Here is a 16333-nt window from a genome sequence, read left to right as displayed (position 1 = left end):
CAATCACTACTGACATCACTGAGCCCCTTTTGGACATCTGTCAGCTCTTCCTTTTTATTTAGACCTTGATTCAGCAAAACAGTTCAATCACGTGAACAGTCCCATTGATGTCAGTGGAATAATTTGTAATACGTAACTGTTTTGCCACTTGAGAATACTCAGACAGCTATCTTTTGCACTGGAGAGCGGTACTGTCCTTTGCAATAGCAGACAATAAGTGTGCATCAGTGTTTCCCTTGTCATGGATTCTCTTCCAGTCGAGTCCTTAATTTGAGCCACTGCAACTGATATTACGGTGTTAGTTTTCTTACCCTGGATATTACAGTTTCACTATAGGGTGATTGAAGAAGCGTAGTCTGGGACCATAACATCCTGTTTAAAATAATAATTGCTGCCAGGAAGAAAAACAACCTGCTTTTTATTTTTAAGAATGACACGCTTGATTTTTCTCCAATAGTAAAATTCTTCCAAAACTTCTTTTGACTTCAGAATACCTTGAATTCCGCCCCCTCGCTTCTCACCCTCATTCTTTCTTTCCTCCGTCATCCCCAAAAGAAACCTTATATGTATGTTCATATGTGTGTGTGCGTGTGTGTGCAGGCATGTATAGAGAGAGATATCTTTTTTTCCCCCCAACTGCTTAGTTATTTATTTCCCGATGGCCGGAATCAGAATCCTGACTTGACTGGCTTGTGTGAGCCCACACCTCAGGACCACATTAAAGTTACACAGGTGAGCAAAGTATTCTATCCCATCAAACTCGCTTGCTTTCTTCCTAATTTCTAGCCTTCTTAGCTGTTCATACAATTCTGTCATACTCGGTATCCCCAAGGGAATGGGCAGAGGTGACTGCAAAGGTTAGGTAAAGCTTTATGCAGGGCTGGCAGATTTTAAGATTTTCTTGTAGAATGTTCTGCCAAATATTCATTCTTTTGTGCCATCCAGCATGTCTTGAGCTCTGCTTTCCTAGGCTGTTCTTGGGACACCTCAATAAAAACCTGGGATAATTTGAAGTCCACTTTTTTCAGAGCTTGACAGATGTATCTATCTAGTACATAAAATTATAGTGAAATCTTTGCAGAGTTCTGTTCTCCTTTGCACTGTGTTCTTGTGTTTGGAATTTATTTATTCCTGCAAATCTTGTGTTGCATTTCTTGTAGCTATGACTATTGTATCAATCATGTCTATCTTTCCCCAAGGAACAATATGAATTGTATTGCGAGATGGGCTCCACGTTTCAGCTGTGTAAAATATGTGCTGAAAATGACAAGGATGTGAAGATTGAACCATGTGGCCATCTGATGTGCACGTCCTGTCTCACTGCGTGGCAGGTGAGGCATTGCCTCTTGCTAATCTCTCTGAGTGAAGCTAGTTGCTCTTTTACAGAAGTGGTATATCTTCTCAAAGCTGTTCAGTTTCCTTCAGGTATGGAGATAAGATAGCATAACAGAGGACATAAGCTCATAGTTCAATAATATCAGTGCATCAGTGCCAGCTTCACCAGCAGAGGGAGAGGCTGGTTAGATGCCTGATCTCTTAATCTAGGAATAGGCAAGAAGTGTGAGGACTTGCTAAAAAGCTGGTTTTCTACTTCAGAGAGAAAATACTCCATATTTGTAGCACAGTTTGCCTTTCTGTCTTCCTCGCAGTTGAAAGGTACCTGCCAAAAAGCAGGTTTAAACCTCTCTGTATATTAATTATGTGTTTCATTTCTGCATCGTAGTGGCTGGTGTAACAGATCTCTTCTCTTCCCTGAAGGAATCAGAAGGCCAGGGTTGTCCTTTTTGCCGCTGTGAAATCAAAGGCACAGAGCCAATTGTAGTAGACCCATTCGACCCGAGAGGAGGAGGAGGATTATCACGGCAAGGGGCAGAAGGAACTCCCTCACCCAACTATGATGACGATGATGACGACAGAGCTGATGATTCCCTCTTCATGATGAAAGAACTCGCTGGTACCAAAGTAAGATCACCAGAGCGTGTGCTGGTAGATGTGGCAGTACGTACAAAGACTGTGTGTTCTCCATCAGTTTTCTGTGGTCTTAGTGATTTGTGTGTGTGAGGGTTGCCAGACCTTATAACAGGAAAGATTTTACTCTGTATGGAAAATGGGGAGTTAGGTTCAGTTTTGTCAGTTCAGTTCACGCTGTCAGTTCTTTTAAGCAATGGTGATCACGCTTTGAAATCTTTGATCTTTTGTGTGTTGCCTTGAAAGAATCCTTAGAAGGTTGAAAAGGCTGGCTTGACCTATTGGAATGTAAGATCTAGGTTTATAGCACTTCTCTGCATGCTTAGCAATGTTGCTTTTGATTTATTAGCCATAGTTCACCCATATCAGCAAAAATTCGTCCATTTTCCCCAGTGGTGAATACAGCCAACCAGACGGAGTCTTCCCAAGGTCCTGATGACTAACTGGGTAGAGGGCAGGCTATTTTGCTGAGGAAGTCAATTCGACTGTCATCTTTTTATATGGTGTCTGATAAATTTGTATAATAAAGGTGTGCTAACTCTCTGCCATTAGTGCTAGTTCCTTCCAGGAGATGTGTATAAGACAAGCATTCTTTATGGATCCCTGCACTTTTTTTCCTAAAAGCACATTGTCGCTCTTGGACATCTGCACTCTAGTATTGTTTTACTGCATAGGGAAGTGGGTTTGAGTTTTTAATAGTTGAATTCACTAAAATAAGCTTCCTTTCCTGGTCAGAAAGAATCCTCTACGCTGGTTTACCTACAATCATATTTCTCTCTAACTGCCACCCTGTGAAATAGCGTACTAAACAGTAAACTGTGTTCCTGAGGTAGTTTTTGTATGCATAGCTTGGGGAAGCAAAGCAATTTCCTCAGTGTGACATCCCGTTGTGGTTTGCAGTGGGCTAGTACTCTGTATTTGGTGGCATTAGTGAGTTCAAACCTGTGTAAAGCTTTTCAAAGTTAGAAAGCACTAGACTTGCTTGTAAAATAACATTTATGCAAAAGAGAAGAACAGGTGCTGTTATGATTTGTTAGGTTGAAAGACGGCTTTCCGGGGACAAAAATGGAGGTTTTGGTGCACGTTAGTGATTGCTGCAACAGCCATGACACTGTAGTCGAGGCACTTTGCACAGCGGTGCCCCCAGCGCTAAGTAGGATGCGCAGCAGATCATGCCCTCTTGTGTCGAAAAGCAAAGCAGCTTGCTTCTGCTCCGGGCCCAGCAAGGCAGGTTTGGTACCCCAGCCAAACAGCTTGTCTTGTTGTGCCGTTGCTAACATGCATTTCTAGTTGTGTGCCACAGCTAAGCCCACTGGTGATCTTCAAGGCTTGCTGCAAGTCAAATGCTGTTGTGCTGTGAAAGTGCCTGCATTTACTGGTGTATGATGGTTATTAATGTAGTAATTTGTTACCGTTAGCGATATTGAAGCCAGTACAAGTCACAGAGCTTGAAAGCCTCTCTAGAGAAAAGGAGTTCTGCTGGATTTTGTCACTTGTTGATTTTCCTGTTCTTTTCTTTTTCAGGTCGAGCGTCCTCCTTCTCCGTTCTCAGTAGCTCCACAGGCCACCCTTCCTCCCGTGCCACCGCGACTGGATCTTTTGCAGCAGCGAGTGTCCAATCCACCTGGGGCTTCCAGTCCTGGGACCACTTCAAAGGTCAAATGTGCTGTTTGCCCTTTCAGCTGTGATTTTGGTGGGGCGGGCAGGAAGAAGAGCGTTCTGGTGAACCCTCCATGTTCTCTGTGACATCCCTGAGGACTTTCACACGAGACTTTCTTCTTCCTTTTCTGTAGTCCTGTTAGGCCACTTTCCTTCTGTTCCTCACAAGAGCCTAGCACGTCCTGAAAGCAAATGCTTCCTTCTGGAATCCATGGTAGGAGAGTCCCTTTTTGCTGTTGAAAGGGCCTGTCTTTTCTTCACATTTGTCCATGCAATTGCTAGAAAGAAGCTGGTCCTAAGCTGAAGTACCTGCTCGCTTAGGATGACTGGTGTCCTCCTGTTGAACTACCAAGTTGTTGTTGTTACCGATATCTTTACTGGTTTTCAGCCTCAGCCACTGCTGCCTATGCCCTTTGGAACCGCATTTATGGGCTTTTGTTTTGTTCTAGCTAGCAGGCTAGATGTGGGAAGGTGTCATATTCCTGTCCAAACTTTCCTTTTCTTCACAAATTGTTCCATTCAGCATTTTTTCCGATAGAAAACTAAGGAAGGAATGAAATGCGTGTGACTGGGAGAGAGTAACTGGTTTTCTGATTGACTAGCAGAAGTTAGTAGTGTGATCTTGCTGGCATTGGGTCAGTGGCTGTTGAGATATGGCAGCATTTCTTCAGCTGGTTTGGATGAAGTCATGAAATTATGCTTGAAAGTTCAGGCAGAAGAAAATATCCAGTTCTATGAATATTCATAGCTGACTGATGAATGTTAACCTGTATAAATAACCCACAATTAAATCTTTTTTTTTAAATCATGGGTATCCTTTGTTTGGAATCCAGTCTAATACTGCTGTAAGCTTTTTTTTTTTCCTTCAAGAAAAATAATCTGGGGTGTTTAGTGCCTAGCTGTAGCTGCACGTAGTTACTGTGTTCTCTCTTCAAGCCTGGGGAGAAGGTGACTCTGGAGGGTTAACTTGTGGAGATGTGGAGAGTTATCTCCACATCCTTTGAGATAATTTCTTGTAAAAATAGATAAAGCAAAAACCAAAACTCACCCTTCTGTCACCCGCCTCCCTTCTTTTTATGTTTTGTGGCTAGACTACTTTTGTTAAGCAATATTTTACATTCCTCTGCCTTCCAGGCTGCACCTGGTACTCTTCACAAGGATAAACCTTTGCCGATCCCACCCACGCTCAGAGATCTCCCGCCACCACCGCCTCCGGACAGGCCACATTCCATCGGGACTGAAGGTCGACCTCAGAGACGTCCCCTGCCCTGCACGCCAGGAGACTGTCCTTCGAGAGACAAACCCCCCCCTGTGCCCTCCAACCGTCAGGCGGATCTGTGGCCATCCAGGCCCATGCCAAAAGCCCCGTCCGTAGCTCTCAGCCCTGGTGACCCTTGGGCTGGGAGAGAACTGTCCAACAGACACTCGCTTCCCTTTTCCTTGCCCTCGCAGATGGAGTCCAGGGCTGACAGCCATCGGCTTGGGAGCACGCTCAGCCTGGACAACCCAGCGGTGAGTAGGCCTTATTGGAGGTAAAGGTAATTCGTGAGAAATTAAGTCTTCCAAGGTGCCCTCTTCTAGTTTACGTCTGAATAGGGCGGTGTTATGCCAAGGGAGAGATGGAAAGGAACTAGGGAATGCCAGGCAAGGGAGAATAACAGGAGGACTTCTTAGGGAAGTGCTTTCATGCCTCTTGGCAGCAAGGCTGAAATCCCAGTTTGAGCAGTCATGAGACACAATTTCACGATCACCGTTCACCTTTCAATTTTGTAAAACTGAGGAGGTTTTGTATAGGGAGCTGGTATGCTGAAAAAATGGAACTTACTCTTCTCAGTTTTCAGTCCTGTAAAACCTGCACACAGTGGCTATGATTAGTTTAACACAGTAAAATCTGAGTTAAATTTGGATCTGTTACTATTACCGGTGTCATGATGTGTAACTTAGTAGTCCAACATACTGTTTTCTAAAAGAAATCCCGTGCACTTTTGCTTTCTTTGACTTGATTCCCCTAATTTTTCCTTTTAAAACCTCCAGCTTTCTCAAATTGAAAGCAAGTACTTTTTTAGCCAGATTGGCTAAGAAAATGACACTTGCACGGTTGTCATTCTGTCTCCGTATGTGTGTCCTCTTGTCCCCCATTAACATTTTGGCCTTTTGGCCTGTTTCAGCTGAATTTGCCAAAGCCATCGGAGTCTCAAAAGATACGAAGTTCCTGAAGTTTTTGTGTAAACAGACAGTTGGCTACAGGAGAAAAACCCTGCTTGTGCCCTCACTGAGGGAAAACTGTCACAGACCTACTGGATTTCTAAGGTGTCAGTAAATGCTTTGGAATAATGAAGATGCTTCATTCCCCCGGAGGATGTGTTGAATGACTGGCTGACAGCTTTGCAACTGCACTGGTATATGTGATGTTTCTGATTCCTGCTTTGAAATTTTTTCTTTCAGAGCTTGAACAGCGGTCCATCAACAACCCCAGAGTGTGAACACCCCAAAATTAAACCCTCCTCATCTGCCAATGCGATCTACTCCTTAGCTGCCAGGTCTGTTGTTTTCTAGCAAAAGTGCTCTTCTCTAACTTACAGAATGGTAATCATAGGGCTCTCTCCGTGCTGGTGCCAGGGACAGAATTTGACACAGCTCTGTCAGCCTTAGTTTCAATCTCTGACAGATTCAAAATACACAGTTTAGAGAAAGCAGATGAAATCGGCATCCCAAAGATCTGTGGATAGCGGTGGTATTTACCCTTGGCTGTGGCAATAGGAAACGGGCTACCGTTGCCATTAGCTCTTTTATGAATTCACTTCTGAGTTGGTCTTTATGTGAAGTAGGTGATGTATAATGTGTACGATATTGTCAGCTTCCTTTTGCATGATGACCTTGTGCCAGCATGACCTGGCAGCCGGGCTGCTGAGAATCCTGAAAGCCAGGTTATTTCTTTAGACAGAATCACTATAAGATGACTGCTGCTTGTGTCCGCTGTGGATTTTAAAGGCCACTTTGATACTAATTAGATTTGGCGTAAATGTGTTTCTGATGTTTATATCTTGTTTCTTTTGCCTCCAGACCACTGCCTGTACCAAAACTGCCTCCTGGGGAACAGTCTGAAAGCGACGAAGACACCGAATACATGTCACCGTCCTCTCTGCCTGTGGTGCCTCCAGGTCCTGCTGTACAAAAACCAGAGATCAAAACGCCTTTGGAAATGACTCAGAGCTTACGGTGAGATTCTGTTTGTGTGTACTGTGCTTCCTCCTCACAGCTCTGGGAAAGCATATTTGTTTACTAGGGTGGAGATTTTGCTTGCTTGGTTTGCTGACTTTCCCCAGTGACACTCACCAGATCTAGACTAACATAGCTAACTGTAAATGAAATGTGACTACTGCTCTTTTGCAGAATCCTTATACAGTATTAAAGGAGTCAGATAACCACTCCCACCCCTTTCTGCCGGTAACCTTTTGAGAGCAGTAGCAGCTGAAATTCAAAATTCTGTTAAAAGGTTGTGTTCTGGTGGTATCAATTAAAGTCTTTTAAGCTGATCTGCTGTATTGCAATAGACATTACTAGAACATTTTCTGGAACAAATATTCTTTCACAGAACAGTGGTGATTTCACTTTGAAGCAGGGATCTGTGCAGAATCTCACTCACAGAGACGAGGTGGTGGTGGTGGTTGACCGCTGTCACTTGTCTGAAGGGAAATACGTGTTCTCTCCCTCAGAGTTTTAGACTGCAACCAGCAGACAGATGGCTGTATGTATGAAGCAATGTACAACATTCACTCCCAAGCAGCACCCTCAGCTTTCGAGACTGTCAACGCTTCTGGTGAGTGGGTGTGCTAAAAAAACAACTGAGAAACTGAGGTACAATGAATTGGTCCCAGTCCCAGTTGGAACAGCATTTTAGGTTAAATTAAACGTTACTTGCTTTCGCTGTTAAAATAGCTAGGATGTATGTGGAAACATCTGAGTCTGTGTACTGCAGGCTGCATGTGGGGATCTTGTTGAGAAGCCTGGTTGGAATGCGCTGTGAAAATACTTGACAGTTGTTAAAAAAATTGCTGTTTTGAAGATAATTTTTTTTTTCCCTGGGCATCAGTTCTCAGCCCACATCTATCATAAGTATTTTTAATCTAATACTACCGTCTGGAAAGAGCTTCCATTGAACATGGGGTTTTGGCAGCAAAACCTTAGTTCTGTGTCCTGTCAATGTTTGTGGACTACAGGGGAACAGAGTCTGCTTTGAGAGACAGAGGCTCTGTTCAGTCCCAGAGCTCAGAATGTGCCTCTTATTCTAGATGAAGGGGACCTGGCAGCAGCCACTGCCAGCAACGGGCCTGAAGAGTCAGAAAATGAAGAAGATGGTTATGATATCCCTAAACCACCACTACCGGTTGCTATTGCTCGTCGCACACTGTCTGATATCTCCAATGCCACGCCTGCCTTCAGCCGAATGTCTTTGGAAAACGACCCTGTAACAGGTCAGAGAACACCCGTACTCTTCATGTTGTAGTGGGTACTGATGGCTTGCTATGCATGTTTGAAACTTCTGTCACCGACTCGAGGTTTTGTATGTAAGCTGTAAAATCAGGTTTACAAGGCAGAATTACACTGGTTCTTAGGTGTTCGGTTTGGTTTACAACTTGGAATGCACTGCCTTGGTCATTTAATCACTGAGCTAGCAAATCACATTTAAATCACAGTGAGGAAAACCTTTTCTCAGCTTAAAGGATGTTTCTGAAGCCACCGTTTCCTACAGGGCATGGCATACCTTTTGTACCAGGGCATGAAACAGAACTTCAGAACATAACTGCTCATCACTGTTTCAAGTAAAAGATGACACGGCCGGCCTTGCACAGCTTCTGTCCAGCTCAGTCTCGGCTGCGGTTGTTGCCAGCAGATGGCACAAGTGTACTGTTGGATGCTGTCGGCTCCTTTGAGCCGGGACCTAGTGGCTCAGCAAGGTCAGCTTTTTGTCCCTGGGGAGTAGAGGACATCTTGTCCTTCTGGCTGCAAGGCACATTCTCTGAGGGAAAAACCGAAGCCTCGTCTCTCCAAGAGCCTTTCTGAATAATGCTTGACTTATTCCCTACAACTGCCCAGCAGCTCTGAAGGAAGCTCTGAAACTCTTCCTGTTGGGGGGCTTTCAGCATGCCTGAACACCCTGGGGATTTGCCAAGGAGGAGGCGTGAGTTTCTTGCTCCTTCCAGAGGCAGATGGGAGGCAGAGCCTCCTGTACGCACGACCGCTTGCCCCAGTGAGTCTTCTGTTCACGTGCTTCACCTCTTCCCCTTCCCTGGGCTTGCCCTTCTCCAGCACAGGGAAGAGTTTACTGGTGCAGAGAAATTTATTAGCTTTTGTCACTCCTCCCTGCTCCCTGCCTCACTTTTTCAGTCTGCCACTGTGTCTGTAGAGTGTGGCTGACAGGGATAAGAAGGGGCAGAGAGAGCTCACGTCCTGCTCCCAGGTGAAGTACTGAGCTTAATCATTGACCCTTCTTTGTTTCTGCAGCCCTGGAGTAACAGTGCCGTTGTCCTGCTTTGTAGTGTTAGGGGATCTGCTCATGAAAAACGCTGTGGAAATGCTGAGTGTTACTGCTCTGGGAAGCATATGCAGTTTTCTGAAAGACTGGGTATTTGCTACAGCTAAAGCCTGGTGTTAAGCAAGCCTGACTAGTATGGGATACACTCTGGCAGATTTATGTTCTCCTGCATTGTGCCCTACAGTTTAGTTTCTTAATCATTTACCAAAAAAAGCTGAGCTAGTAGTTGCCCTTTCAAATTGACCCATGGTCTCTGAAATTTGATCCAGTTCAAGCTGAAACAGCTATTTCAAAAGACAATTTGGGGGAGAGAAGTGGGTAGTCCTTTTTCTCAAATGTACAAAAAGCTTTTTATGTGTAAGAAGCTTGTACTTTGAAGATTAGGGAGTTGAATTGCATTGTGGTTGGTGAGGAAGCTTCAATGAATTTGTTTCCTGAAGAGCCTTCTCTATCTTAGTGCTTTTGGTACAAACTTTTCAGAAGGCTTCGCGATGACTGCTTCTTTTCTGACCAGTGCTGCGGTGCCCACTCTTAAAAAGGGATTGTTTGGACATTACGGATTTGTCTGTTGTACACCAGTTCTACTGCTAGAAAACTCTAGCTGGAGTGCCTTGAGGAGTTTCTCCAGAAGACAAATAAAACTTTCTTTAAGGTGATGTCAAATATTCATGCAGAAAAGTTGCTTGTGATTTGCAAAGTAGGAAAAAATGCTTTCTGCAATGATACAGGAGGTTAGAACTCAAAAATTGTCAGATGTTGGATTAACACGTTAAGCAATGTGTTGCAGTGTTTGGTGTCTTGTTTGGTTTGTTGGCGAGACTTTTTTCTCCCCAGGAGTAGCGCGTGATGTGGCTACTGGCAAGTAACACATCTGAATGACTAAGAGGAAAGGCAGAACCAGCTAGCTTACTGGTCTGCTGTAGCAGCCAGACATGAGGTGGGGTGAGCTTCAGCAGGAGCTCTTGTAGATGGCCCTGGCCTGCTGATGGGCTGGCAGAGGAAGAGGAGCAGAGCCTTCGGAGAACGTAATTCAGTTGCTGGCGCAATTGTGGTGGATGAGTTGTAACCAATAGAAGTTGTTTTGTGCGTATACTCCCTCAGCACACTGTAATGTGGACAACAGTTCTGTGAGGAGAGATCGGCATCTGGACAGTTAAACCGGGGGTTGCTGTCTGATTCTAAAAGGAAATGGGAGGTTTGGTAAAATTGGATATACCCTGTGTCATTTTTTCCCAGCAGGTCTCTGATTCTTATTCTAAGGCTGATATCTGACCTCTGCTCACACGCGCTCATATATCCCTTGTCAATTTTTTCTATTTATGTGGTCTTATCTTAATAAATGAGCCTGATGTGGCCTCCTCGTTAAAAAAATGTCCAGAGCTGCTTTTGCCCGAGAGGGGAAGCTGAGCTAATCCATACCGTTGTGTGAGAGGCTAGGCTGGTTGGAGAAAGTGGCGTAGCTTTCAGTGGCGTGTTTTTGAAGTGCCATTTATCAGTCTAATGTCATTCCCGCTTTGTTCCAAGCAAGAATCACATGTCCTTTTTTGAAGTGATGCATTTGTTTCTCCTTCCAGGTTTTTCAGATGGCTCTCAAGTTCCAGAAAGGCCGCCAAAGCCGCTACCACGGAGAATAAATTCTGAGCGGAAAGCAGGGAGCTGCCAAACAGGCGGAGCCAGCAGTGGGACCAGTGCGTCGCTGCAACTCTCCAGCGAGATCGAGAATCTAATGAGCCAAGGCTACTCATATCAGGACATTCAGAAAGCACTGGTCATTGCACATAACAATATTGAAATGGCCAAGAATATTCTCCGGGAGTTTGTTTCCATTTCCTCCCCTGCGCACGTGGCCACATAGCACATTACCTCCACGCCCACGACTTCTGTGGACCAACTGCCTGGGCAGCCGTAGCCCAGCCACGCACCAAAGGGGAAGGGGGTTCCTTTAGAGACTTCGTGCTGAGGTCAGTCCTGCCTCTTAAGAGATCAGTTATCAGGTTTTTGTGGTTCCAGATTTCAAAGCAGTGGAATGAAATGGAGCAGAGTGGTGTTTTATACAGTGTATGTCTTGGAGTCCTTTACCCCTACCTCTTGTTTGAGAGAACAGATTTATTTCCAGGGTGTTGGTAGAGAAAAGTATCGCAACAAGGGATCCCCAAGCTGATGCCCTGGAGGCTGGGGGGAGTGTTTTGTGCTGTGAATTCTAAGTGAATGCTCTGAGAAACAAAGTCTCGAGGTCGGTGTGGTGTGTCCTGTGGTTCATGGTACTAGGTTTGGATCTGTTCGCTGCTGTGTGTCTGGCTCAGGCTTTTTAGAGCAGCTGGGAGGTCACTTTCTGCTGGGAATAAATAGGAGACCTTGGAAGAATCTTGCGATTGCTTCCTGTTTGCCATGGCGTTTCCCTCTTGCCTGTAATAATAGCATTTATTGCTTACGATTCAAGTCCTCCCTTTTTGCTTGGAGATAGCATGACTAGCTTCTGTCAGGCATTTTGATCTTGACAGTGCTGAGAGTTGGATTTCTCTCGTATGTGTTGCATTGCGGGCAGCACTGGCAGCACCAGATTCCGGGCAGCTAGATGTGCTGAACAGTTTTGCGTGTTTTTGAGGGGTGGGAGAGGGCGGGAAGAATTTGAGTGAGAGCAAAGAACTGGCTGCTGCTTCTCTTTTTTTAGCCTTGAGCATTTTCTTCAGTGCTCAAACTTGACTGTGGCCCTGCTGGGCTTAAGCAGCCGTCACTGGACGCTCCCATGCGCTCTTTCTCTAGGAATGTTGCGCCTGGTAAATATGATGTTTTATTTATCTTAATTGCATGGTGGCTGTCGCAGACTGGTGGCCTTCACACACATTCCATCCTCTTCAGAGAGCTTTTGCGGGAGCCAGCTGTCTTTGTGCCAGGTTGTTTTGTGGAATTGGTAGATGCAGCCGATGTATTCATTGGTATCTTACCTGCTTTGCAGTAAAAGAAATGCAGCAGTTCTCTGCATGGCTATCAAAACAACATGGGGGCTCTTCTTTCCATTTCCATTACTCTAAGGTATTGCCAGAGCTTTTGTTAAAACAGGTCTGGGAAACTTCTGTATTTGTAAAACAATCACACAGCTTTAAAAGTCAGTACTCAGCAGTTACTTTGAAAAAACCTGACTTGCACACTCAGCTACTTAACTCTGTTCATATATGCTTGATGTGCGAGAAGCGCATGGTTCCTTTTGAGAGGATTTAAATGAAGCAGGGATACACAGATCACACAGCCTGAACAAGTGCTCTGTGTACACTGGGAGGCTGTCAGCCTTTTGAAGCATGTCTGGCATTACTTGCATCTCTCTAAGGGCAGCAGTAGTCACTAGGCAAAGGGTTGCAACTTGAAATATTGTTGGAGTGATTATGGCAGTTGGATGGAGTTTAGCCTTTTAAAGAGGCCGGTAGCTGGGCCCAGATTGCAGAGAAGTGGCTTGCAATTGGCGGCAAGGACTTAACAAGTATTAGCAAAGGGAACTAAGCATAAAATGTTTGTTTTATGTCGAGTTTAGGTTTCTCTCTAGATCTACAGCTTTATAAATTGATGCAGGGGGTTCCAGGCAGTTTAAAAGCATGGACGGTCTCTCTTTACTCCCCTCCTTTCTGTAGTAAAGAGAATGTTCTCTGAAGCTGTAAGGAGATCTCCCACAACACTTGCGGGCCATAACCACCATTGGTATTTTGGGGCCAGGGCTGAAACTTGCCAATGCATCAGTCGCACTGATGAGATTCACGTCGGTGGGCATGGTGCTCTGCAGTGGTGCAGAGCGGGGCCAGGCGCAGCCAGGAGCAGGGCCTGCCCTTGGCAAAGGTGCCAGGTTACAGAGAAGGTGGTGTCAGCGCATGTTGCACTCGGGGAAGGAGAGCTGTTCTTTTCCCTCTGCCCACTCGCGCAACAGTCAGCGGCATCGTGACCCAGTCCCGCTCTTCCTGCGCGAAGTGCTCTGCCAGCTACGCGGGGCAGCCTTGGCTGCTGTGTCTGCGGGAGCTTCTGGAGAAGCAAGCCCAGCGCTTGTGCTGCTGAGACAGGAACATGGGGCGGCTCTGGTTGCTCTCTCAGTAGGTCCGCGTGGTACACTTGTGAGCCCGAGCAGCCAGCCCTGGCGTATGAGAGTTATATCCTGGCTTTGTCCTGGAGAACCAGGTAAAAACCCTTTTGTGAGGAGCACTACGGTTTTATGTCCCTCTTTTTTGTATTCTCGCCAGTGCTGCCACCAGCTCCGCGCTGGGTTTGGAGCCACTTCATTTCTGACTTGCTGTGTAAACCCAGTGCAATTGTGTTCAAGTGTGGCGTGACTTGCTGCTGCCCAGGGTGTGTAAGAGCCAAGTCCAGCCAGCTAGAAGCCTTAACTCTTGTCTTGCACAGTGTGTGTGATCAGAGTAGTGATGCCCTGTCCCATACAAGCCCTTTATTACAGGCTTGTTGTAATGCCAAATTAAATCATGCCTAGCAGAGCTATTACAAGCCTGTCTTTGGGGTTTATGTCCCAAGAGACGTTCCTATGGGTATTGTTCCAGGTATTAGAGATTAGGGAGAGCAATCTTTGTGGCATGTATCACTAATTTTTCTGCATGTGTCCTTTCTGTGCACTGTTTGTGTCTCAAACTGATTTAAGAAACTTAAGTCTTGGCTTTTCTTCCTTAGACATGTAAGCATTTGCTAGTACCACTGAAGTGCAGCAGAGTCCTGACCATGTCTTATGGCTGTGCTCTGCGAAGTCAATCCAGGCACTGTACAGTGTATTTTTCTTGTTCTTTCAGAAAGGTAAGCCTAAGATTGATTTACCTTTTTTTCCCTTTACCTCCTTGATCTTTATTCTTAAGAAGTTAACTTTCTGATGCTACTTTAAAAAGAAAAAAAAATCCCAAATGTCTAGTGCCTTTCTTAAGGGAATGCTGCATCGCTAGGCTGGATCTGAGTGTCCACCCCTCTGTGAAAATGAAGAGCCCGAACTAGACAAGCTGTAAAGATGCCTTTGAGCGTGAGACTGCTTTGAAAGGGGTGAAAAGAAGGGGCAAGAAAGATGGGCAATTGTCACTTCAACTACGACACTGTGTTTTGTAGCATTTCAACTGTGGAGGTTTCCTACTTTTCTGTTACTACCGGTGACTTGTCTGGACTGGTGTTGTGCTAAGCTTGGTGTGAAGACAGTAGAATCGTAGGACAGGATTGGTTTGGCTTGTAACAAAATACGAGTTCTGCTCATAAAAAATGCTGGGTTTCCCCCTACCTGTCAACCTGGCACAAAGCAAGCAGAAGACGCTTTGTGAGACCTGGGGCACAAAGTGCATGGGACCAGCGTGAGTCTCTGCACAGCGAGCAGCAGGGAGCTGTGGAAAGCAGGCGAGCATCGGCTGCTCTGAACGGGCGTTCTGGCTGACTTGGTGCCGTCAGCGCTGCCGCAGCTGAACGGGAATCTGCAGTGAGACGTATCCTGCCGGGGCTGGGGTAGATCTCATCTGCCGCACTGCCCTTGTGTGTCTGTCTCTGCATGCGCTGCCGCTTGAGGTGTGGAGTGTCTCTGCTGGCAACCAGCGGACTTGCTTTCACTATAAACAGCTTTTCTGCATGCCCTTCACTGAGCCCTTATCTTGGGGGAGCGAGAGAGGCTCGGAGTACAGCATGTTGCATCCTGCACTAGACTCATTACATTACTGTAGCTAATCCTGAGGCGGGGTCATTACTGTAAATGTTTTTTTCAGTTGAGCAAGAAAAAATGCAACTCCCAGGGCACTTTCTTAAAGGTGCCACTTTAAAAATTAGTGGGGAATAAGGACACTTATTTTTAAAGTTCCTAATAGAAGTCTGTTTTGAAATTTCTGGTGGGGGAGGAACAGTTGTCCTTCCTCTTGAATGACAAATACCAATTTGTATAATATCAGTGTTAAAAATGTTGAGATTTTCACAAAATATTTTAAAAAAGTATAATAGTGTCATTAATATAAAAATATAATAGCAGTATTTAATCCTTTCAGATCTGTAAAGAATAAGGAAAAACAGAAGGTAAATATTCTTACAGAGAGTAGCTGAGCTTTAAGGTTCACATGGTTTAAAGTCCTCATTTTGTTTGCAAATGCATTGTTAATGTTTAGAGGTTATACTAATGTTATTTATTAATTGTTTCCATTCTTGTATGCTGCCCACTAAGAGCTTCTTGTTTGGGATTTCATTCACCTGTGTCAGTAAAAAGAAAACAAAACAAAGTTTTATTTTTAAATAAAATTTCCTTTGTTGTAGCACATGGTCTGTGTTGTGCTGGTTCTGTGAGACCTGGAAAAAGAACATCCAGCTCCAGCCGTCTCAGTCACCTCGCTCAGGGCGCCCAAGTCCGAGGTGCTCAGTCAGTCTCCTGCATCTCTTGCAGTCTGCAACTGACTTTCTACCTATTTTAACTATTACCACAATTATCTGTTACATTCTAATTCATATCGTGGACACTAACAAACAGAGGGCAGGAAAAGTTTATACAAAGTTTATACTAATAAGAAGTCTATTGACAGAGTTAACGTATTCTAATAGACTCGGCTAAGCGAGTCTATAATCCGTCAGGACCTGTTAGAGTCCGGGAATGACGTGAACAGGTTGGTGAGGCCGAGGAACAAGGGAGGCCCTAGGAAGCTGGTGGAGTCTAACGGGTTCTGCAGCGTCTCTGGGGTCTGGTGGAGCCTGAAGCATCAGCCCCCCCTCTGCTGGAGGCTGGGGGCTCCAGTCACCTCTCACAGAGTCTCTTAGTACATTGCTGGAGAGTCTAAAAGACGTCTGATTACTGCATAGCATTTATATAATTGTATACATTACATAATTATAGAATACAATATATATAATATATGAAGGATATATAATAAATCCAAAATTATATAAACAGATCACATGACACGCTTCTAATATCGTGTGGTCTAACGGATGCTCTAGACTCTGTCAGATGCTGTTGAGGTACAACATCGTACCCTGCCGGAGACTGTGAGACTCTGGGGGGCCCGCGCGAGTGCACGGCAGAGGAAGCGCCCCGTGCGACTCTGCCGGACCCTGCCAGCCTTGAGGCGGGTGTCAGATGCTGGTGGGGGCCAGAGAGCCTGCAGCAGCCGGCAGAGTCGGGCAGGCCCTGGGCTCCATTGCACTCCACGACCCCAGAGCCTGGAGGGCCCGTTAAATGCA

At 45.3% G+C, this 16333-nt stretch overlaps 1 protein-coding gene across 3 annotated transcripts in view; it reads left to right on the top strand.

Annotated features, from left to right (window-relative positions):
• Positions 1-15419, top strand: part of CBL (Cbl proto-oncogene) — a 45272-nt gene extending 29853 nt beyond the window's left edge. For 2 of the 3 annotated variants that reach the window (XM_087763386.1, XM_087763387.1), the window contains exons 7-16: positions 645-732; positions 1200-1331; positions 1759-1962; positions 3493-3624; positions 4762-5139; positions 6073-6167; positions 6691-6846; positions 7344-7447; positions 7920-8102; positions 10738-15419. In XM_087763386.1, coding sequence (XP_087619512.1) covers positions 645-732; positions 1200-1331; positions 1759-1962; positions 3493-3624; positions 4762-5139; positions 6073-6167; positions 6691-6846; positions 7344-7447; positions 7920-8102; positions 10738-11018 — 1753 coding nt within the window. In that variant the 3' untranslated portion in view covers positions 11019-15419. Of the gene's footprint in view, positions 1-644; positions 733-1199; positions 1332-1758; positions 1963-3492; positions 3625-4761; positions 5140-6072; positions 6168-6690; positions 6847-7343; positions 7448-7919; positions 8103-8380; positions 8879-10737 lie in introns of all 3 variants that reach the window. The other variant, XR_015706051.1, reaches the window with a different exon arrangement.
• Positions 15420-16333: the final 914 nt, after the last annotated feature.

This window comes from Nipponia nippon, unplaced genomic scaffold (genome assembly GCF_047370975.1).
Source record: "Nipponia nippon isolate SJK-2023a ecotype South Korea unplaced genomic scaffold, ASM4737097v1 scaffold_28, whole genome shotgun sequence".
NCBI lineage: Eukaryota > Metazoa > Chordata > Aves > Pelecaniformes > Threskiornithidae > Nipponia > Nipponia nippon.
This window is presented reverse-complemented; position numbering and strand designations above follow the sequence as displayed.